The sequence below is a fragment of the Hakea prostrata genome, chromosome 5 (assembly GCF_041222555.1).
Source record: "Hakea prostrata isolate BN-2017 chromosome 5, UWA_Hpros_2, whole genome shotgun sequence".
In the NCBI taxonomy this organism is placed as follows: Eukaryota; Viridiplantae; Streptophyta; class Magnoliopsida; order Proteales; family Proteaceae; genus Hakea; species Hakea prostrata.
The window spans coordinates 52,483,838-52,508,146 of record NC_142604.1 but is presented as its reverse complement, the minus strand read 5'-3'; the positions used below and the strand labels follow the sequence as shown (position 1 = coordinate 52,508,146).

Sequence of the window (24,309 nt, the reverse complement as noted above, 5' to 3'; positions counted from 1 at the left end):
ACAAAGCAAAATATTTACCTTAACAGCACCAGTTCCAAATGTAGGATCAACAAGTATTGCATCACAAATAATAGGGAGTTTTCTTCCACTGAATGGATGAATCGCAAATTTTCCATGCAGACCTTTGTACCTCTCATCATCCGGGTGTATAGCAATTGCAGTATCACCAAGCATTGTTTCCACTCTAGTTGTGGCAACAACAATCTCACCCAACCCTCCCTCAAGAGGGTAAGCAAAAGAAGTCAATACACCAAACTCCACAGGGTTTTCATACCCAGGAAGCTTCAATAAAGTTCTTTCTTTGATGTCCTTATAATCAACCTAATGAGTACAAAACATTTAACATCAATCACCTCCGAACTTGCAATAATCAACCAATTAAAAACAACATTTAGAAATTGTGGTAGAGAACCTCAATATCAGATATGGCTGTCCGCAAGACGCAGTCCCAATTCACTAGCCGAAGATCCCTGAGAAGACAAGAGATAGCCTTTAGAGACAAATGTCAGGGGAAAGGTAAACCTTATACATTGATTGGTAGCTTCAAAACAAATGAAATAGGAAGAATGACACAGAACAAAGAAGTAAAGATGGACAGAATATACTCTCTAGTTGATGTACAGTACTATATCAATTTACTCCATATGGCAAACCTAAAACAACCGAGCAAACAATATTATCTTACTAACGTTTAGAGTCCTAAACACCCTATGCATATGTTGGTTTCCACAACACCCTCTGCTGATGTTGATTTTTCACAAGAGGAGTTAGCTACTATGCGACATATTCTGCACTTTTTTACTGCCGGTACAGCCTCTACTCCTACTTCCTCCACTACCCATACCAACTCCTACCTTGCTACTTCAGGTAAAACTTTTACAGGCTTCCATGTTCCTTGCAAGGGGCTGTTTTGAGGCCCATTTTTGAGCTCTCTGGCCTGCTTACCCTGGTCACATCATGCCCCAACAGAGAAAATATAACAAACATATATATGAATCATCTGATTGGAGTAACCAGTGCAAATTTCCTGCCACTGTGGGGTCTAAAGAGTCACAATGTGCGTAGTCTTAACCCTCAATTCATGAAAAGGTGGTTTCCGAACTTGAAACTACAACCACTAGAACACAATAAAAAATTCTGTCATTCTCGAATCATTTTAAATTTCTGACAAACAACTTTTAGTAACACATTTGTCCATATGACTAAATTTAGTTGGTTGTACTGTGACTACTGTTCACCAAGCCACCCCAGACTTCCTGACTTCATTGCTATATTAGAAGGATCAATTGATCAGAGAACATTATTAGAATCTCATCTGAATTGTATGGATGGATCATAAACTTACAAAATTAAATATTCAGGGAAGATACCAGAGATGTCCAATACCTATAGATAAGACCTTCCTTGTAAAGCTTAACAAAAGCCTCTGTCACAGCCATTGACCGTTTCTCATCCATTGTGAAACACTGAAGATAAGCATGACAAAGGAGCAAAGTTCTTACTAAGAGACCAAATGATCAACTCAACCAAAAAGCATTCTTACATTTAGTATTAAAAAGCATTGTTTTAAGACTAAAAAGCATTGTTATATCTAGTAATCTTAAATGGAATCACATTTTAAGAGAAATTGTCTTGAAGCCTAACCTCACGGGACCAATCAAGAGAAGCACCTAGCCGACGTAGCTGATTTAATATGGTGCCACCATATTGATTTTTCCATTTCCATACCTTCTCAGAGCAAACATTTACCAGAACCACAAAGTTACAAAGGCATAAGGATGCATAACAACATTACATCATATATGTCACATCACAACATTATTTCACATAAGTAACATCAAAACATTAGTCCAAACTCACTTCGGATACAAAACCCTCACGACCTAGGTCATGTCTGGTTAATTTTCTTTCTCGCATTATCTTCTTCTCCACAACAACCTGCAGAACAGCATCCAGATACTGATATCAGCTACAAGATAACATATCAATGGAACCACTTTCTTCTGCACAAAGAAGCATAAACCAATTAAAGAGATAGATCCAAGTAATGTGTGGATGTGACAACTGACAAGAAAAAACAGAGACAGACTGACAGACAGAGAAGAAGATTTAGCGAGAACTAGTTACAGGCTTACAGCATAGATCTCACAACTTGCAAGACTGAAACAACTTCAGATTGAAATAGAAGACCAGAAAGCAACAATGTCTTGATGAGCCAAAAAGACAAATATGAAATATCCATGGACTTCCCTCCATTACTGATATAAGTTACAATTTCAAAATACATAAACTCCTCAACCCACAGACGTTAGAGTGCAACTTCAACAAAAAATCCATCAGTGCATTGATTGACTATGTAAGTGTTGTTTGTGTACATATTTCTGTAACATATATAACATGCTATCATCATATATGAATATAAGTATGTATCTTTTCACTTGATAGAAGTACATCTATGGTCTCTCACAGGTTACTTCAAACAGAAAAGCAAAGCTCCAGGTATATGATCCATGGAGGGACCTCCAGCAACCCTTGACATCTGATGTTGCATATTGATCTGATCTAACGACTGGGAAACATCACAAAATTGTAGAACCAAGAATATAATGGGACATTGGAGTTTGAGAACTCATACCCATGACTACAACCTTGCCCGGCTGATATCCTTAATTCATCTCTCTCTTGATAGGTCACCCACCTCCCATGACTCACTGTGGAACATCGCCTCCTCCTTCCACTTTAAATCTGTCCCTCACCCATACGTCGCTTTTAACATCCCTTCTTGAAGTAAACTGCTTCCAGGGGTTGCAAAGGGCCTAGGGTTACTGTGCAAACCCTACAGCCCCTAATTGAACCAGAGGTATTTTGGTCATTTCAGTAGAATTTGTGGAGTCCTAAGTAAGGGTCCCATTTCCAGGTTGTTATTAGAGATCCACTTTTATTTTCTTATTTGAGTCAAAATTTTGTAATTTATTGCAGAGTCCTTGGTATGATTCCTGGGTTGTGTTGGAATCTCCTAGTTTCAATCTCTTCCTTGTTTGGATTCCATATCTACTATTAGGTTCCAAACTGGATCTTCCAAGAGTAAGATATGATAAAATAGTGTCTTTAGTCCAGTCAACGTCATACTAAGGAGTAAAGTGTTGGTCTGAAACCAAATTGGTTTCCTAGTTTTGAGTCCTAGTTTGTTTTCTTTTTAGAGGCTATAAATAAAGCCTCCATTCTCAACAAGTTGATTTGATGAATAAAATTGAGATTGAGTTTTTGGAGGCAAGAGAGTGATGAATTTCCTTTGGGGAGGGCCTGACAAAGCCATCAGAGTGTGTTTTCAGCAAGCTTTCTTCAAGTACAGCAGCAGTCCTTCAACTCCAGCAACCTTCTCTCATTCCCAAGTAAGTACAGCCACCCCACCCCCATTCCAGCCCCCTTCTCCCTCTCCCCTAGCCCATGTAAGCATCCCCACCCTCCCCTGTTCCTTGTGGCAGCAGCTATCCTCCTCCCATCTAAACTCTTAGATCCCCAACCCCAATCCACCCACTCTCCCTCTTAGATGGATCACACCCTTCCCTAAACTCTAATTTTACTGCAAATTCTATAACTCCCAAAATCCTCAATCAACTTCAAACCCTTTTCGGATTATCATCTACCACCTCTACTCTACCTTCCCCCTAACCCTAGTTGACTTTCCTAAGAGTCCCTACCCAAGTAGGAAGCTTCGAACCAACCAAACCTATTAAGACTAACCTGAAATTATAAAACATCAAATTTTCTAAACCCCAAGTTCAATTTCAGTTCTGAAATTTCATGACAGCAGCCGAAAACTAATCCTCTTCCACTCAACCCTAAAAACCCATAAACCTAACCCTAAATCTAAACTCCAGACCCAAAACTTCGACTACAGCATTGCATTGAGTCTAAAACCTGAAGTTCCATAACCCTAAGCCTGGCCGAATTCTACCCTAGAATTTGGTTCAAATCACTTCTATTATCTATCTCCCTTATGCATTGCCTTTTCATTCTCCCATCCAATATGCTTATTCAACATTCGTCAACTTATCCCCAAAACAAACACTTCCATCTTTTCCCCGTCGTCTCTTCTTCATGTTTTCACTTTAACAGTGTGATGCAGATCAAGCTCCAGTTTACGCTTATTTTTCTTGTAAAGGCCTAAGGTGCACATATATAGGTTAAAGGCCTTTAATCCCATGGATCTAAGCATTGTCCAAGTGTCGGTGAAAGCCACCAAAACTTCGACCGAAATTCTGGAATTTCAGTTAACCGAGAGGATAAGGAGGGAGGTCGACCTAGTAGACACATTGCAGAGCAAATGGGTGCAGATGTGTGGATGAGTTGTTGGCCACAAATGAGGGAACACATACACAGAACCCCCATCCATTCGAGCCACACCCTACTGCATCCCAAGCTAGTGAAGGTGACTCATAGTGGTCTAACATGAATGATGATGCGACTCGTGCACCTAGTCAAGCTACTGATGATGGCGGTGGCGGTGGCGGTGGCGGTGGTGGTGGTGGTGGAGCACCAGCTGAGCCTAGTCTAGATTGAGTTCTCTACATGAGGAAGAGGACTAGATGATATAATTAACTGGTTCTAGGAGTCGGGCAGGGTCAATTAAGTTCACAGGAGAATCTCAGTTCATGCATGCAACACCAGATCAAGACAATGGTGCACCGTCACCGGCATCACGTCCCTACAACTGATGCAAGCTTCAATGGGATCCATCAGCTTGGAGGAGCCTAAAGGTGGAGGATCCAAATACTGATGACCATTATCATTTGTTGATTCCTAGTCCATAGATAGTGCCATGGAGAGCATTGGATCTAAACCCTATTGGGTTGTAGTTATGGTCCTTAGGAAGCATATGGTGGAGTTTATGGATATGGAGGGTCACATGCTAGTTATATGTCTGCACACAGGTATGGGATGGATCGGGATCAGGTGCATCAATTTGTGGACTCCATCTTTGGATTTCCATCATACCCAACCCAGCTAACCCAGTTCATCATCATCCTCTTACAGTGGTTACACTGTTGCTGATACATTCCCTATGTTGGGATATCTAGCTTGTGTTGATGATGACACCTATAAATTCACAATAAAGGACTACCTGAATAAATATTCCAACTCCATGACATGGGAGACTTTGTCTAGTATACAGAGCAGTGGATCAAAACTTACCAATACTACTTGTCTCGTGGGATGGATCCACCGAGGAACTCATCTTGGAATTGAGTGAAGATGCAAGCATAAGTTTTCTTTTTAGTTATTTACTTTGTGGCTATTGTATTTGTACAAAACATTTAAAGTACTTGTGTAATTTGTTCAATTTTAATAGTGTCATTTGTCTTATCAAAACCTCTCAATTATACTACACTTGAATGATAACTCTTCATTGGTAATTTTAGCAAAATACATGTGCCACAGTGTTGTTTAAGCTTTAAATAGGTTGTACACAAAGCAAAATCCATGAAAACAGGGCCAAACACAATCCATTGAGTTGCCCTTGGAAAATTCCCAAGTTACGACCAAGTTGATCAAAATTTTGACCTCAACTTGGTTTCGAGGCTGGTCAAAACTGGTCACCAAACTGAAGTTTCATTCCTAGGGTCTTAAGTCACGACAAACCTCATCTAGAAATCCAAAATAAGGTCCATACCATGAGTAGGAAAGCATCTTAGTACTTAGTTTGAGTTTTTCTCAAGCGATACTTTAGTGTAACTATGTCCAACTAAAATTATAAGGGGATGACAGCCTTTTCTTATGTTTACATTTCTCCCTTTTTATGTGCCCAAGTCATATGTTTATTAGGTTTTAAGTCCTTCGTTTAGGATTTGTTTCCCCACTTCTTTATGAGTATTGAGCTATAAAGCTGATTAACCATCTATACATACCAACATACTAAGTTTCAGGAAATTTCAATCATCTTGAGCCTACCAAGACAAAACATGGTCCGAAATGAAATTGAGTCAGTTGACTGAATTTCAATTAAAATTTCAATATTTTGGTGAAATTTCAACGAGTTGTAACTGTAAATTGTACTTGAGATTACCACTTCTTGATATTTGTCGCAAGACCTCAAACCAGGCTTGGAACCTTGCCATCGCTGAGAGGAAAGCCATGTACAACACCATATCCACCTGACTAAAAGAATCAACATGGCCCCCATCCAGGCACCTTGGTGCAGCTACCCCATCCCCTCTTCAATACCTGTCACTTTTTGTTTGGAAATCCCTTATGGTTGGTTCAATCCCTTCTTTTTCACCCCATTCCAAGAATCATCAAATCTCAATACCCTACATCAGTTTCCAACCCAAATTACAGAAATCATACAACCACTACAGCCCCTAACTTTGATCCCCATCACAGCACAAAACACCCAGCAAAACCCCCAAATATGCCCCTTGATGTAGCCTCAAATGAATGAGGGCCAATCTTCCAAGATCTTTTAACAGAGCCAACTCAAATGGGCCTAAGAAACATCACAGAGATACGGGGTGAATATTTTAGATATGAAGATTCACAGTCTACAAGTGTCAAATGGACTGGAACTTGGATGGACAGAAGGTAATAGTAAAGATTACATGATTCATCAAGTTTGGTTGAATTTGGATGGGCTAAATTGGAAGATACGTGGGTCTCTTGACTCAGGGGATTTAAGGAGTATGAAAATTCAAGCAAATATCTATATCTTGAAGTTGGTAGGTCAGAATGCAGTCAGCCAATATAGATATTTATGATTAATCAAAAATAGAATAAAAAAAGAAACATAAAACTCAAATATAACTCGTACCCAATCAAGCCTAAAGCTTAATAGCATACTCAATCAGACTAGGACAATAATAAGTAAAGACCTAAAGTAACAAGTAAACCACAATAGGGAGACTCCCCCCTATTGTGTTCCATCACAATATCTCTTATCCCTGGCACCAGCTGCACCAGCCATCAAATATTTCAAGGAGAATTAAAACCTGAGTTGCAATTCCAGCATGATCCATTCCTGGCACCCACAAAGCATTATAACCAGACATTCTGCGCCAACGGATAATTGTATCCTGCAAGGATTATCAACAAATTAAGTACTTGCAAAATCATCAAACACCAACAAAAAAAAGAACACTCTATTAGGTAACAATTTTTTTCCTTCCACCACTAAGAAGGAGGTGTAATTAGGTTACCTCTATGGCTGAAGTAAGGCCATGGCCTATGTGTAATGCCCCAGTCACATTAGGTGGTGGCAAGACCTGCAGAAGCAAGAAAGGCAAACGCAGGTCACAAGAAGATAACTGTCCAACACTGGTTGATGCTTCACTTAAGAGAAGAAGAAGAAGAAGCGAGAGGGAGTGGAAAGAAAGAAAGAAAAAGCTTTCAGTTAAAATAGTTTTGCAAAATGTTCACCAATCAAACATGGTGAAAACATCCTCCACCAGTCCAAGTACCAAGTATCAAGTGGCAAAAACTACAGCAAAAACATAGAGAATTTTGTTGATGCCAGCTTGAACAATAACTCAATAAACCTTACTAAGGCACCAAATATTGGATCATTTTTCATCATAGAAGTGTGTAGCCTAGAGAAAAGAAAGACAAAAAAATGATGATTCAATAAAATGTTAAAAGATTTGCATCAAATATCCCAATCTTTTTATAGCCAACTCCTGCATGAGGCTGTTAACCTGTGTAGTCATATATCTATGGAGGGTTTACTCACAAAAAAAGTATATAATCCATCTAGAAAAAGCACATTATGCAAAAAGAAACAAGCAATGCAGGATATATTTTAGCGTGAGGAGAAGCGGCATACTTTTTGTCCTCCTGAAGCTACCTGCTGAAAATACGGCATACTTTTTGTGGGGATATATTTACTTTTTGTTTTGATTGAGTTAGTGGTTTGTCACCTTGTCTTAATATGTTTAAGAGTCCTGGTTGGAATTCTATTCCTAATGGGATTCCTTGTTAAAGTAAGAAGTTTACTTGTGCAAGTCTCTGGTTAGGAGTTCTAATTAGAATTCCTCTTCTAGTTGCTAAGTAAGTTTTAGATTAAGAAGGAACTCAATTCCAAATTGAATTCCCAAGTAGTCTGTCATTTGTTCATTGAGTCCTATTTTTGTAATGCTATAAATAAGCCATCTCAGTTGTAACAATTCAGATTTGATGAGATTAATAAACAAAACAAAGACCGAGCTAGGAGACAGAGTCGTGGGATCCAAGAAGGGTCTCTATGATTTGAAGTTTGCTAGTCTCTGCGATTTCGGCTTTGTTCTCTCCCTTCTTCAAGCCTGTGGCAGGCCAACAGCATTAGTTCAAGTTTTCTGCAGTTCAAGCCTCCTACAAGAAGTGAGGGCAACCCTACCCCTGCTCCTGCCCTTCTTCCTTGCTCATCCACAGCCTTCCCTTATCCTTCAAAACCCTAAATCTAAAACCATAACCCTAATGCCCAAATCACCCTCTTTTCTATTTTTCTAGGATTTCTGGACTTTTTACCTAAAATTCAAGGTCAGACCTACAACAATCTAACCATTAGATCTGTCCCAAACTTTAGAAGCATCATTCCCCCTAACCCTAGTGACCTTCCCTCCTAATGTCAGCCCAATCGGACCAAACCGTAACCCTAACCAAGAGTCTTGAACCAATTTGGAAGCCTAGTTTCTGAACCCTAACCTTAAGAAATTAATTTTGAAATTACAAAACAATAAAACAGAACTGATTCTCTCAATTTCCAGCCCTAAGTCAACCTGGCCGAACCCTAGTTTCATACCCCTGAACCCAAGAAGACCCTCTGCTTATCTTATCCAATAAACCCAGACCCTAGGACTGCAACTGAAACTAAAATTAAAATGATCGAAAAACAGATTCTGTTTTCAGTCTAGAACCAATACAGAACCCCTTCGCTGAACCTAATAACCCTCCCCATCATCCCTAAGTCAACACCCAACCCTAGCCGTAGGAGTTGGAAGCCAAAAACCCTTACCGCAGGATTTAGTCGGTCATATACAGCTGCTGTTCATTAAGAATTGACTGAGAATTGACCTCGGACAGCAAGATTAAACCCTAATTTACTGCTAAGATTTTCTCGACTGTCCCCTGATCTAGGATTACATCATTATCTGGTATGAACTATGAAATATGGTTTCAACTCAAGGCTTGTCAAAACCACGAAAATCAATGCGATCACAGGAGTTCTCAAACCATGGCTACAGAAATGTCTTTGCAAAAACTAACATTCAAAGCTTCCACATACATCCAAAATCATTAGGAAAAGAATGACCAATTAAAGATGTTGCAACAAAAAACTCAATGATGCAAACTGATAAGCCCCTTATAACTCACCTCTACAATAGGAAGCATAAGGAAGAAAGCAGGGGATCAGCACCAACAGAGAGCAGGGGGGGAACCAACCAGCAGGGAACAAATGGCATAGTACTATTAGGAGCCTCCACGTGGCAGTAAAGGATAGGTGAGCAGTGAGAGTCTGTTAGGAAGGTAGAAAATAAGAGAGGGCAGGGGAGGAGGGGAAAAGGGAGGAGGAAAATAGGAGAAACAAGCTGTGCTGTGGGAGAGGGAAGACCTCTCGGGGAAGCTCTGGATGTGCAGAGGTTCTGGTTATCAGGGGAGTGGAGCTGTTCTTGTCATCTAGTCTTTTCTTTATTTCACAAGTTCTTATCAGTTAGTAGTATCAGTCAGTATTAGTATTAGTCTGGATTCAGCAAGCTATATCTTCACTATTATATTGCTGTTTTGCTGGTCTGAATTCATAGCTCTCTGGTGCTGTTTGTTACCGTCGTTGAAGTTTAACAGAGTTGTTGTTCTGCAAGTTTACAATCGAAGGAAGAAGACGGACAGTGTGCTTCTTCAAATCCATCACTTGGGTTATTCCTCTTTGTTCGTATCTCAACCCTCAATATAGGTTTTGATTTTTTTTATTCTTATTTTATTCTGCCGATTGGTTATTTCTCACTGTTCGTATCTCCTTCTCCAATTTCTGCTTGAAATTGAATTATAGTTGTGGTAGAGTTGGTTAGTAGGAAATTACCATAGTCACATTTTATCAAAGTGCAATCTGTATGGACCTTAGTCATGCTGTTTGCAGCGACAAAATAATTACTTGCTCCTCTTGATCTATTTCTTACAATTAATGGCGAGTTATAGAGAACAAAAAGTAGTGCCTCCTCTAAGTTACTCGATTAGGCTTGTCCTATCGTGTTTCATGTCCTGATTTTAATGTGACGCTCCACAAAGCACAATTAGGAGCAGGAATTATGTGTTGTTGCCATACCCCACTTGAGCAGTGACTTCTTGGCGTTATATGCTTATTCTACTCAGTTTTACATTAAGCGGTATGCATTGCTACTTAGACAAAAGTTAAACAATGAATAGGTGGTGTATATGTAAGTCTATATCTTCTTGTTGTTCTTTTGTTATTGTTTAATCAAGGTTATTGTAATTGTATTTGAACTTTATAAAGACAAGCGTTCCTGTGTAGATAAAAGTCAAATTTGAGACCCACAAATTCAAGCATTATATTATGTTGTACAATAAATGAGCCTATGGTACCCTTTTTAGAACAGGCTTCTTGACTATGTTGTTAAGTATCTCATCTTTTTTAGAATAGCTAGGCTTCTTGGTCGTGCAACATAATGTAATACTCTTGGTACTGGCCATTTATTATTGAAACTAACCTTCCACTCTCATTGTTTATATTGTCTTGTAGGAGGTTCACATATCATCATGGATCTTAATGTTTGCAAACTGGTCTACCACTATGTCAGCAACAGTGAAGAGAGATTAGTTGATGTGGACTTGTTTAGTTATCTAGAGATGCTTGGTGACATTTACAATTCAGTTTTGAGTTACATACCTGTTAGAAGATCTGTGACATTTTGTGTAAAGTATGTAACACCAGGTAAAACTGAAGACATAGATGTGAAGTCAGATGAGGATCTCCTAAAGATGTTTGATGTGATGAAGGATCAGGTGTACATCAACATGTATATTTACAATGTGCAAATGACTGATCTAGTTGATGTAACTTATGTGAACGGACACGCTCTATCAGTGCTTGGTGGTGATACTGTTTCAAATAGACCAGTTGTTGAAAAGCCTTTAATATCTCTTGGTAGTGCGTCTATTATAGTTGCTTCTGAAATTGCATCCCGATCAAGCGAAGAGCCTACCAAGATGATTACCACCACAGAATGGTTGGAACTGCAAGATCCAAGTGATTCATCAGATGATTGGCAAGCTGGAGACAGTGATGAATTAATTGAGGAGGATGACATTAATGATGAAGATGTTGATGATGAAGTCGAGAAGGCTGCAGAAAATGAGGATAACATAGAGGATGAATATTCTGAATGTGAACCTGATGGGCCAGATGACATGATAGCCAAGGGAATGAATAGTAACCCAAAAATTGAATTAGCAGTTGGGCAATATTTTGATAATGTAAATCATTTCAGACAAGTGTTGAAAGACTATCAAGTCCAAGAAGGCTTTATTGCAATGATGAAGAAGAATGAAAAAAATAGAGTTACTGCAATATGTGAGGAGCCTGGATGTGCATGGAGGATCCATGCTTCTCCATTGGCCAGAGATGGAATTACTTATGAGATAAAGACAATCAATGACAATCACACATGCCAAAGAGGAGATGCTGGAAAAACTATCACTGCAAGTTGGATAGTGAGTAAGATTGGGTCCAAGATCAAGGCAGACCCAAAAATGAGTGTAGAGACAATGAGACAGATATTAAAAGAACAATATAATGTTGAGACAAGTGATATGAGACTTTATAGGGCAAGGAGAAAAGCAATAAGTGAAGTTGATGGCACCCATTTAAAGTCATATTATAAGTTGGCGATTATGGAAATTGATAAAAAGAAGAACAAGGGTAATGCATTTTTGATTCAGTACCAGACGGGATACATCAGACAAGAGGTGAATGGAGTGGTGGTCTAAATCCACAATTTAAAAGACTCTTCATGTGTTTTGATGCTTGCAGGAATGGTTTTGAGGGGTTGCAGGCCATTTATTGGCCTAGATGGTTGTCATTTGAAGGGATATTATGGTGGTGTTTTAGTTTCTGCATGTCGTGGATGGAAATAATGGGATGTTTCCAATTGCCTATGGTGTTGTCAATCTAGGCAGGATAGTTGGTTGTTCTTCCTTTATCACTTAAAGCAATCAATTGGACATGCATGAGACAACTAAAGCCCCTTATGTTCCAATAACCTTTATGACAGACAAGCAAAAGGTATGTCAGTAATCCCATTATTTTGGTTTTGTTTTAATCAACTATATAATGTTGTCATCTAAAGATTATGTTTACTTTATTTGTAGGGTCTTATTGAAGCAATCTCAACCATTTTCCCTGAGGCAAATCACAGACATTGTTCAGGCACCTATACAATAATTTCAAGAAATTATTTGGCAATGGGCCTGCATTGAGGAAGTCGTTTTGGGCTGCCACTAGAGCTTATAATGTGCTTGACTTTGAGAAGCTATGGAAGGAATGAAAAGGAAAAGAAGGTTGCATATGATTGGTTAATGAAGACCCCTGTTTCAATGTGGAGCAAACATGCATTTGATCATAGGTCCAAGAGTGATCACATCACTAACAATGTAAGTGAATCATTCAACCACTGGGTAGGAAGTTGTAGAGAAAAGCCAATCCTAACATTAGTTGATCAAATTAGAATCAAGATAATGGGAGGTTGCAAAAAGGTTGACAAAGGGGTGTAACTTTATTGAATCAATCACTCCAAGGATCGGAGAAGACTTGATGAGCAACAAGGGGCTGGTATTGTAGCCCAATTTCGCCGAACATATGTTGAGGTCAGATAGCTTTAGGCGTATGTGGTGGCATGGTAATTTGTCTGTCTTTGTTATGTTCTCTTCCATCCTTGCATGCCTTGGTATCAGATACCTATGCCTGTAGGAGTATGTTGATCATTACTTTAGTAGAGAGAATACATTCTAACATATCATGAATGATTGATCCTATGCCTGATCCTAGCTCCATAGAAGATGTGGAACTCCTTCCTCCATTTATCAAAGGCCATTGGTAGACCACATAAGTCAGGAAGAAAACCCATGAGCCCCTAAAGGAAAATATTAGGAAGGGTCTCACCATTAGATGCCAATGCAGGCATTTAATCATAATAGGGATCCTCAAGGTGGTTCAATTAAAGAAAGCTCATCTTCTACCAAATCTACTAGCAGCGGATGTGTGAGGTAATGTTCCAACATCTTTATTTCTTCAAATATCTAAATAGACCTAAAACATTTTTAAGCTTATTTTCATGCTACATTATTCAGTTTAAACCATTCAATGCCTACAATATCTTTATTCTTTGTTTTTATGGAATTTTAGAGGAGCAAATCACCGATTCCCAAGATAGTCAAGTTCCCAAGGATAACTAGGTTGTCTCAACAATCTTCTACATCTCATTGGCAACGATCAGAAAATTCTCCATAAGATCTATCGATGCTAGAGGGCGGTGCTTCGCTAGCAAGCTATCCAATAAGAGGTCTTCCCAACTTTTTAGTTATATATTACATTCTATCAATGAGCAATCAACTAATGTTATTTCTCACTACTATGCATTTGTAGGTCAAAGTTGCTTTGGAGCTGAGGACTGATCTAGAGGGTTGTCCATCTACAAGTGGTTGGAGTGAAGATGATTTTGCATATGGAGTTGCCTGGATTTAGGAATGTTGTAGTTGGTGAATTTAAATGTTTCAAACTTTTTTGTCTTTTTGTTCTTTTTTGTGCTTTTCCAAAGTGTCTTTGTTTTTAGTGTTGGCACAATGTGGTTGGTTTGTAATATCATGGATTGCATTAGGCATTAGTTGGTAAACCAATGAGTTTGCTGATAGAGAATCATACATTAAACCAATGTTGATGGACTTCTTCCTTTAGTTTGTTCATTCCCATGAATTTAGAGCCTTTTCAATTTGGTTCCTTTATTATTCCGTTTCCTGATTAGTTTAACATAGCTTATCAATTCAATGTTGGTTTATCCTTAATTACTTTTTCATCTTAGTTAGTTTTTGTGAACTTGTATGGGGTTAGTTGAGTTAATATTATGATTTGTCAGTCCTTTTATGAAGACGAGAAGGGTAGTAAAGATTATCCACCTTCCTTGGTTTCGTTTTATCTGTTTCTATTCTGTTTGTTGGTTTTTCACCTCATCTTGTGTTAGGATATTAAGCTTCTATCAATTAGTGTTCAACTGCTGCAAATCAGATTTAAGAAAGAATTGAATTAGATCTCGTTTTACACGCAACAGGATGTATTTAGTTCATTTCCTTTCTCCATCTCTTAAACAGTTAAATGGAGTTAGAATGCATTAGCTTGGTGATTAGCTAGTCAGGTTACTTTACTTATTTCGCTTTTACCTTACTTTCAAATTCTGCATGGTCATATCTGCCCCATGTATGGCCTCTTATAGTCTCCTTTAAATTCAGAGGATTAAAAGTAGAGAGTGATTTCCCAACCATCCCGGGTACTGACATCATTAACAACAACAAATATAATACATGTCCCACAATAGTAAGAGGTTTCTTGGATGCGCCTATCCTACCATTTATAAGCTCAATAAGGAGATTGTTTGATAGTTCTTCTCCGTTATGTAGACCCTAGTGAGTACATAACCACATTTGTATTATTTCCACATCCAATTTTCCGCTTTCTTTTGTATTACTTCTGAGCGTATAAATCAGCTATGACTACTTGCTTTGGGTAATGCGCAATTCATAGTTCATTTCCATGTCAAGTGTGGATCTATTGTACCTTTTTAATGCAATAGATTGTACATTTGATTAGATATTATAACCTAATTGCTTGCCGAAATTTCTCCATGTTCCTCTTGATCTCTCCTTGGTTTCGACAAAACGCATATTTTAGCTCACAATTTTAAAACATTCTTATGTTTTCTTGACAACTTTGATACTAGATTCATGAGGCTCATTTCTTCTCTACTCTTTACTCTCTTTATCTTTTCTCTCATTTTCTCTCATTTCTTCTTTATCAAAACATGATTATATCTTCTCATACATTAAGGATCTAGCCTCTTTCATAATCATCTTCCTCTTCTGTTCCCGTCTCGGGGACTAGATTCATGTGCTTCGTTCGTGAGCTCAACTTCATTACGAACTCTCATCCCCTTAATATTTCTATGTTTTCTTCCCTCCTCATTCCCTCTATACACAACTCCCGTCCACCTTTCCCAATCAATTCTTCTCTAATAATTAGTTGCCTTCTCAAGATCAGCAACGCAATCTCGGTTTCGCTCCCAACTTCTCCACATCACACCCAACAGGCTTACCTTTCCTAAAGCAATGCCACCAAACATATAAATCAGAATAGCCAAACCAGCACCAGTCAAAGCAGGCACGAGAGCTGAGTTGCTGCTGCTGCTTCCATCCATTTTAGAATCGATTGGGAGCCCAAAAATGCGGGAAGTCTGTCTGACGATCTCCGGCCCAAATTGATTGACAATTCCACCGGCTTAGAGGATTGTGGAGTACAAGCAATTAGTGGCATGAGATATATTGTCGTCGAGAGCAATTAAATTGGTTTGAACCTTTTGACCTGCGGCAATGCGGGGATCACGGGTAGTACCAGAGAAATCGGAAGAACACCCGAGTTTAAAGGGTAGTATGACCTCACTTGTCAATCCAGTTTGCTTGGTTTGAATTCCTACACACATAGTAGAACCGATAACAAAGCGGCTAGGGTTAGTGAAGCGAGGATGAAACAAGGTTCGAAGGGAGAGAAAGGGAATCGAGTCTAGATTGGAAGGCATCCAAACAAGCTGTGGAGGTGTTGACATCCGGGAGCTGGAAGAGGGAGGTGTCTTTGAGACGCCGAGAAAAAGCAATTCCATAGAGGTTGAGATGGGTTTGCCAGCAATCGCTTGTTGTTCCATTTGGCTCATCTTTTGCTGGTAATTACTCCCCGCAAGAAGAATCATCCCAAGAGATCGTCTACACATAGCTAAGATCAAGCGGGCATGTAGAGGTATTGGAATCGATCTGCAGCTGCAGCTGAGAGAAACAAAACGAGAACTCTAAGAGCAAGAACCCAGATTGAAGCTTCATCTCTCTATGTGACTGCAAACCTCTCGTGTTGGAGATTTACAAGGTTATCTATTTTCTTCTTCATCGGCTTCAGGTGGATCTGTGGAAGAGAATCATAGTTTGTTAATGTCAAGAGGAAGCTTGGGCTGATCCTTCCTTCATCGGCTGAAATCGAGTGATGGTGACGTGAACCTTAAAGCCCTAACAGAACCAAGAAGCTCGGTGCTAGTCATTGTTTAAACCTTGCTTGCGTCGCCGTCTATAAATTCTTAGTTGGAAGACCAAAACAGGGTGCAAAAAATCGAAATTGGAGAAGGAGATACAGAGAGGAAGAACCGGCTCAAGTGATGGATTTGAAGAAGCGGACTGTTCGTCTTCTTCCTTCAGTTGTGAACTTGCAGAGCAACCATCCCCTTTTTGTTTTCAAACTCCTTTGTTTTTGCCTTTGTATAGTTTCGTAAGATTTTAATATATTTATTTATTATTATTTATTTTAGCATCTATTTAGTAGATTAAAATAAAAAATAACTAAATAAAATTCAAAAGGATACAAGGGTATTTTCGTCACAAAATTTATGAAACTAACGGTTTCTGTTATGCTTGTCCTTATTTAATCATTTTTTAAAACCACAGGGGAGCCATATGCAAAAGGAAACTTAAACTGGACTAAAAGTGACATGGACCAAACCTCAGGGGGTCCAAATGAAAATTACCCATATTATTCTGTTGCTGTTCTTCATATTTGAAATCTGTAGATATCGATAGAATGCTGTATTGATTGTTGAGTTGGGAAAGTTAAGACTGCGGTCCCGGGGGTCCTACCACAAACCAAGGAGGGGAAAGACTTGTCTTACCGCTCTGGATGATTAGCAGCGCCTTTTTAAGTTTTTTTAAGGCTTGCAGCGAAGGGAATCTAGGGATTTAGGCTTGTGGCTAGGGTTTAGGGTGTGTATAAGGGTCTAGGGTTGATGGGAATGAAAGAAGGCTGCCATCCAGGTGTTTTCTAATTGAATTTTCCTTTCTTTCATCTCTGATATTTCAATCTTTTGCTGTTCTTGAATTTCCAGGTTAGATTTAGTGTTGTGCAAGGTTTAGTATATAATTATAGGTTTCCAAAGGTACAGGTGGCGCTTCAGTTCACAACCGAAGAGTTTTGGAGTGTAGCAAAGGCTATTCCTGTAGGGAATTAATGAATTAGGTCTTACAGGGGAGGGATTGGGATTTCTGGAATTACAACAATAAAGGGTTCCAGAAAAGTGTCACAGTGTTAAGGGAAGAAGTGAGTTAGCAAAAGGCATAGAGCTGGGTTTGGGGCCGGGATGGGGCACTTGCTGTTCTTTATGAAGACTGTGAAAAAGGATCGCTGCTGCAGTTGCTGAAGACGAAGATTACTTAAAGCTGCCGCAGGGTTTCCCTCCTTGGAAACCCTACACCCACCCTATTCAAATCTCCTTGGCTAGAAATTCTCATTTATTTTATTGATTCAAAAACTGACCTATTACATCCCTGGACTTTGAATTTATAGCCAAAGAATAAAGACTTCAAGTAGAAGTTCATGCTATGGAGTTCTATCTAGAAAGACCTAGAACTTGGACTTGAACTCAAACTCCTATCTGCAAATTACAATCTGAAATTAAATAATAAAAGACCAGAACTCTTCTAATTAGAAAGAGTCCAGCTTAAATAAGAATATAAGAGGATAAAATTTAAGAAAATGATGAAATACGCCTAGGGGTGCGCAAGAACATAGCGCTTTATGGTTTCTTGCTGCTTCTGTTGAGGAGGCTGTTTGGAGTTTCCATCACTCAACCTTGCACCAACTAAATGAGTTCAGCTACACGGATCCTTGCCCTTCAGTCAGCTTTATTCAAAAACCATAATTAAACATAATGGATTATTCAGGTACAGCTGTAACCTTTCAGTGGCTTTTGATCATATGCAAGCTGTTCCTTCTTATATGAAAGAAAAAACCTAACAACTTAGACCATAGACTTGTCATAACTATGTGAAATATTCTTGCTTTCAAAATGCCAGTAAAAATAAATATAAATAAATGAAAGGACTGCCGCAATGCTTCCAGCCATCCAGGAAAATGGCCTTAATTAATTCCATGCGAATCATGCAATTCAGAAGATCCAAAAAAGTCTCAGAAACTTACAATCACAAATGAGGGTTTAGAGCTTTTTGAATCTGCCACAAAAAAGTCTGATTTCTCCCACCATGCATACCATCTAGATCAAGTGTAAGATACAAAGAAAATAAAGATTAGAGACACGTAGTAGTTTCTTTTTACCCCTTTTCCTTTTCTAATAAGTTTCAGATACGGATTGAATTTGCCCTTTAAAGCTTAACAGCAAATGGAGATTTACGATTTCTCGACTTCACTCGGGTTGTATTGCTTTGCCATTTGACGAGAAAGCTGCTTCTTCTCACCAGGCAGAGTCAATGGATCAACATAATCCTCAAGATTGTCTTCCTCAGCGTATCTTTTTGAATTTTTACGTTCACTCTTTTTCGGCACATTGGATGCTTTTTGTGCCTGAGGACAAAAAGATTAAAGAAAATTCAGGAGAAACGATTATTTTAAACATTAAACGAGACTGATCCTTGTCAGTACATTCTTTCAATAACAGAAACTTCAGATAACTAAGGTAATTCTCCAGACCATAAAAAAAAATTATGGTATTTCTCCATTCAAATCACTAAATAACCAAACTAACAACAAAAAGATCTTAACAAATATACCTGAAGTTTGGCTGCTTCTGCTTTTTGTAAAGCCTTCAGCTTCTTCATCTCTTTCTCTTTAGCCTGTGATGTTAACATTAAATGGTCACTCAACAAGAGCACTAAAAAGGTAAAACAAAAGAAAATCTAGCACGATATCACAGGCTTCAGATAGCAAAACAAGTGAATAAAGCACTCCCATGAAATGTCATTCTGAATTACAGCAAGTGATCCCAAGCAAGAAAACACAATGCAGTTTGTTTAAATCAGAGCAAACTGTGAGAGCTGCCTTGCTATGATATACAACCATTCGGCAGAACTACTTTAAATCTTTTAAAACATAGGCATGAAGAAATCAACCAACCAATTACTTCACTAAGGGAAACATGTATAACATGGCCACGAAAATTAAACTGGGAGGAAGAAGCAAGTTCAAGTTTTCACTTGAATTGAGTTGTACAGTTGGAGTTCGAATTTTTTTAACCAAAAGATGAAATTGATGGCCAAATACCCCCTTACAGAAAATAGGCTAAGAAAAAACATTAAAGACATAAAGCCCAATCAATCTTATTAAACACTCAAGTTCATGTGTTACGAGAACACTGGAAGCTCCTCCAAATATCAAATAGCATATGTTCGTCGTCATGTGTTCACTAAGAAATATCTACTCAGATAAGCAATCCATCAATGACGTCTTTTTATTTGTACCTAAAAAACGGCATCATTTAACTAAACTTCAATTGAAAAACAAAACGATGATCACATCATAGACTACCAAAAAAAAACACATCAAAAGACGCTAATCGAACAGAATATATCATCCGAACAAAAATTATAATTCTAACCTTTTCTTCCTTCTTTTTCTTTCGTTCGAGATCTTCGGCCTCCGGCTGCTCCTATAGTTCAATTCATTTCAAGTGTAAGAACACTAGAAACCATTTTTCACCTATTTATTGTTTGTATTGATATTTAAATACCAATTATATACAAAGAGAGCAAGGATGAAGTGCAAACCATTTTTCTGTCAGATAAGTTGCAGAAAGATTCAAAACTTCAAATCAAAGCAACTATGGACAGATTCACTTCTTGCAGTCTCTCAACACCAAGGATCTCTGTAACTTGACAATGCAACATTAAGATATTAGAACACACGACCATACAAACAGCTACCATTGGTTCAACCATTATCAAGAAATTTCTCTCTAAACATGCATCCCATAACAAAACTTTTGCAAGGTCGAGCTTTTTTCAATGGCGCTATATGGAAAGTGTTGTAGGGTTGAACCTGGTCCGACACTATTGCTATTGGTTAAACCATCGTCCATATGCCACCCAAGACACATTACCAAAGAGTCAATAAAATTGGCTACTAAGCGCAGGAACAACAAAATATAGATTCAGATATCCATGGAATTAAATGGCTAGACGGCAATAATACTTCTACAGAACTCCAGGAAAATAAAATCCGTATGGCAATGATACTGATGCATTTAACATGAGTTCAATAAGGTTGCTTTATAAGAAAGAATAGGGACCTCAAATACAGATATTCACAACTTAATGAACAAAAAATAGCATTTTCTGGCCCTTTTTCTCAATCCAAGAAATGTCTACACAACATCCATCGTATAGTTCATGAAATGAACAAAATAAAGTTCATGCCGTAATCTTTAAACCATAAAAATCCAAGACATAAAGTTCATCATAGGAACGAAACTATCATCCATCATAGAATCCATAAAACCCATAAAAATAAGGTTCATCACAAAAAGGAAGTTATTAAAAATGACAATTATGATTCAAGAAAACCATCTAAAGGGGCCACAATAGTGCTGCATTGTAATGCAGGCCTTATCACCTTCAGTTAAAAAATGAGCTGCCAATGCAATATGTCGTTGGATTTCTAAAAGACAGATGGGATATGCCAATGTGCTGCAATATGTCAATATTTTTCTAAAACACAAATATGAAATTATCATTTGTTAGAGTTAAAAAATAAACACTGGGATATGATAAAATATTTACCACCTATCATTATACTAAACAAGACAAAATGCACATCATCAACGATGGGTTGATTGGAAAGGTCAACCAAGATGACAATCAAGCACAATTTCCTGCAGAATAAAACCACATAAGTTCCTATAACAGACATGGATCTGAAATGCATAACCAGTTGGTTGTTTTTACTAGCAGAGGTTATGCGCATTTAACCTCCTAGGTGGCCAGCCAATTTGCTCGGACCATCAAGCAATGAAGCCCCAGTCTAAACAAGGCCATTTGTTTGTTACAAACTAGCTTCCAAGGGAATTGGCTTTGCTGAAATCCATCGTTCAACCAAGGCATCTAGTAGATGTCAGAAATTGAACCAGCACCATTCCATCTAAGCAAGGAAGATTTCAGAAAACAGGGAAGACTCTAAAACAAAATAAGTACATACTCAATTGAGAACGCAAAGACTAAAAATTGAAGCTATCAGACAAACCAACGGTTGCATAATGCATACTCACACTATATACAAGCAGAGTCCTTTGCTCGAATTTTTGTTCTTACATTGTACCCAAAGACAAGATTGATTATTTTCAATTAGTTCAATTCAAATAAAAAATAAATATGAATGTACAAGAATACCTATGATGAAGGAAGAAAAAAAATATATGAACACAGAAGAATCTATATGAACACAGAAGAATCCTAAGGAGAAAAACCGATTGCTTCATTGACAGGCTGACCTTGATGCCTCTGGTGCTCTAGCGATCCCACCACCACGAAACGCCAAGACGAAGAAGGTGGAGAGACGAAATGCTGCAATATAAAAATTTGTAGGACTGCCTATAGAAGATGAAGAAGGGACAGCGGCTAGGTTCGTCTGAGATGAGAAGAGGTTTAAAAGCAGTCTAGGGGTTGTATGGCAACCATTCTGTGCCAAAATTCTCAATTCAGCACAGAATCCACTTTTTATCCTTCTGTGCTGAAGTGGGCAAATTTGGCACAGAAATCTATAGTGAAATCTTGTATGGTTGGACAAAGATGGGCACGTTTCTCTGGCCCATCTTGGCACAAAATCTTGTATGGTATGTACGACTTCTGTGCCAAAATGGACACATTTTTTTAATAAAATATTTAAAAGATAAATATAAAATAATTAAAAATACATAAATATACTGGTTCAATTCATACACAGGTGATCACATACAATCAAGTATATTGAAGAAAATAAGTGACACTAGGCAAACCATCAAGAACATCCCCACCCATTTAATAAAAATCCAGAAAAATGCAGCATTAGAAATTCCATGACTGTCAAAAAAACAATAGTTCTTACTGACTGTCATATTCTCACTTTTAAAAAAGAAATTCTAGAAAATACAACCAGAGTTAAAATATGTTAAAAGGAGATTTTGTTGACAGCAACAGTTGAACTCCAGTTCAGTATTATAAAGATTTTGCTACAATAAAAAGACCACTAACCATTAATGCCTTTGGCTTTGGAACATTTATACATGTTAATGGTTTCGATCTAACTAAAGGGTGTACTTTAGAATCCCACCCACAACTAGATCTTGAAGTGCATAATCAGGCAACCAGCAAGATCAAGCTCTGTGATAATCCCTCCCAATCCAGACATCCAATAGGCATCAAATTTATATGATTAAGAGGTGTCCTCAATTCCTTAAACTTTTTAAAGTGTGGGTTCAATCCAATCGACAGACTTGGAGATACTATAGAACAATTGAAACTAGTAACTATAAGATTAGTTAGAAACTAACAGTATCCATCATCAACACAGCAGTTCAAAATCCAAATGAGCAACATATCCTCTACTCATTAGATGTAATACATGAAACCCATCCTAATCAGTGGCCATAACTCATAATTCAACACCCACAAGTAAATAGCAGCCAACACAAAAGGGATAGTAATGGAGACACAGAAATAACAAGAAAACGATCAAAAGTGCAAAGTAACAAGCAACATCAACTTAATTAAGTTAATCAAAGAACATGGAAAATTTCTAGCTTTCTACAGTCCAAATCACACCATTAAAGAGCCGTAGCAGCAGTTTGTACAAAAGCTTAACTCAGAAACAGGTGATAGAAAGGAAATTGCATTTCAACCTCTCGATCGTAGTCTAAGCACAGAAGTCGTAACAGGATTAGCATACAATTCAAAAACAGGAACTGTAGATGGCCTTATCTGGACAAAATTGGAGGTTACACTAGCTCAATAGTTGGGCTGGCACAGCAGAGTCATACACACCTTTGAGCGAGATGATAGAGACGAGGTGAGAGACCTTGAGAGCAGAATCCACAACTTCGGTAACCTTGCTCGAACTACAGCGCAGAATCCATAACCAGTGGGTAAGCCCTAATTTCACTCCAATCCGAACAAGGAAAAAAGGAGTAAACAAAAACATACCACGGGCGATATTGCTGAGAGACAAAGGAGGAGGGCAGTCACAGATGCAAGGGCTCCTCTTCTCGCGAAATGGGTTTGCCCGACTTGATGCTCTTCTTCAACCTCCAATACAAAGCAGGCAGACAAATTCGAGAGAGTCCAGCAACCCAGATCCTTGAGCGAGACGAGACAGAGCCAAAGAGAGACGATAGAGGGGCAGAGAGACGAGAGAGACGACAGAGTCAAGAGATGGACAGAGAGTTGAGAGAGAACAGAGAGACAGACGAGAGAGACGAGAGGTATTATCTAGGGCTGCGAGAGATGACCGTTGAGAGAGACGATAACCAGGGCGTCGACAGAGTTGAGAGATACCAGAGTGATGATGAATTTTAGGGTTAGCGTGAAAATTACATCGATAATCCTAAATATCGTTGCGAGCCTCACTTGTGCCCCGCGTTTCCAAACAGAATTGTTTGTGTCAGAACTTCACTCGTAGCATGGGGAAAAACTGTGTCAAATGCCTGGTTTAACACAGTTTTATTAAACCAACAAATAAAAGTTGAACCGGTTTACCATGCTGACTTCTGTGCCAAAGTGGACAAATGGCACAGAATAAGTGTACCAGAATCGTTACCATACAACTCCTAAATCTTTCAATCTATTTTTCCCTAGATGGATTTTTTTTTTTTTTTTTTTGCCTCTTTCTACAAAATGCTCTCCGTAAAAATGGTAATACCCTTTGGGTATGCTGATGTCTTAAAAAAAAAAGTAAATTTATTACATTACACACATAAATATTAGCTTCAGACGCCAATGAGAGCTTGGTATTGATTCTCTACTGTATATAGGTTCTATGAAGCTATCTGAGTTACTTTTTTTCAACCAAAATCTCACAACATAGCTACCTTTATTGCTTGTATAATGTTTTTCTTTTTTCACCTTTTACAATTGTATAGTTAGACCTGTAAATGGATAGCCGAAATTTACCTCCGAATTCGCATTCGTATTCGTTTAAGGGTATCCGTATCTGGAATTTTTCTTACCGGAAAATATTTGTATCCGTCCGCTAAGCAACCGGATTCATATTCGAAT

General features: G+C 38.3%; 1 protein-coding gene across 2 annotated transcripts in view; it reads right to left on the bottom strand.

Annotated features, from left to right (window-relative positions):
* TWN2 (valyl-tRNA synthetase / valine-tRNA ligase (VALRS)) overlaps positions 1-23,620 on the bottom strand; it is a 46,956-nt gene extending 23,336 nt beyond the window's left edge. The window contains exons 1-14 of one of the 2 annotated variants that reach the window (XM_089154605.1): positions 23,239-23,620; positions 23,080-23,153; positions 19,834-19,937; positions 19,665-19,715; positions 18,841-18,903; positions 18,465-18,634; positions 18,254-18,326; positions 7,194-7,259; positions 6,987-7,070; positions 1,861-1,938; positions 1,645-1,728; positions 1,387-1,466; positions 413-470; positions 19-321 (exon numbers count right to left, since the gene is read on the bottom strand). In XM_089154605.1, coding sequence (XP_089010731.1) covers positions 19-321; positions 413-470; positions 1,387-1,466; positions 1,645-1,728; positions 1,861-1,938; positions 6,987-7,070; positions 7,194-7,259; positions 18,254-18,326; positions 18,465-18,634; positions 18,841-18,903; positions 19,665-19,715; positions 19,834-19,836 — 1,113 coding nt within the window. In that variant the 5' untranslated portion in view covers positions 19,837-19,937; positions 23,080-23,153; positions 23,239-23,620. The remainder of the gene's footprint in view (positions 1-18; positions 322-412; positions 471-1,386; positions 1,467-1,644; positions 1,729-1,860; positions 1,939-6,986; positions 7,071-7,193; positions 7,260-18,253; positions 18,327-18,464; positions 18,635-18,840; positions 18,904-19,664; positions 19,716-19,833; positions 19,938-23,079; positions 23,154-23,238) is intronic. The other variant, XM_089154606.1, reaches the window with a different exon arrangement.
* Between the last annotated feature and the right edge of the window lie 689 nt (positions 23,621-24,309).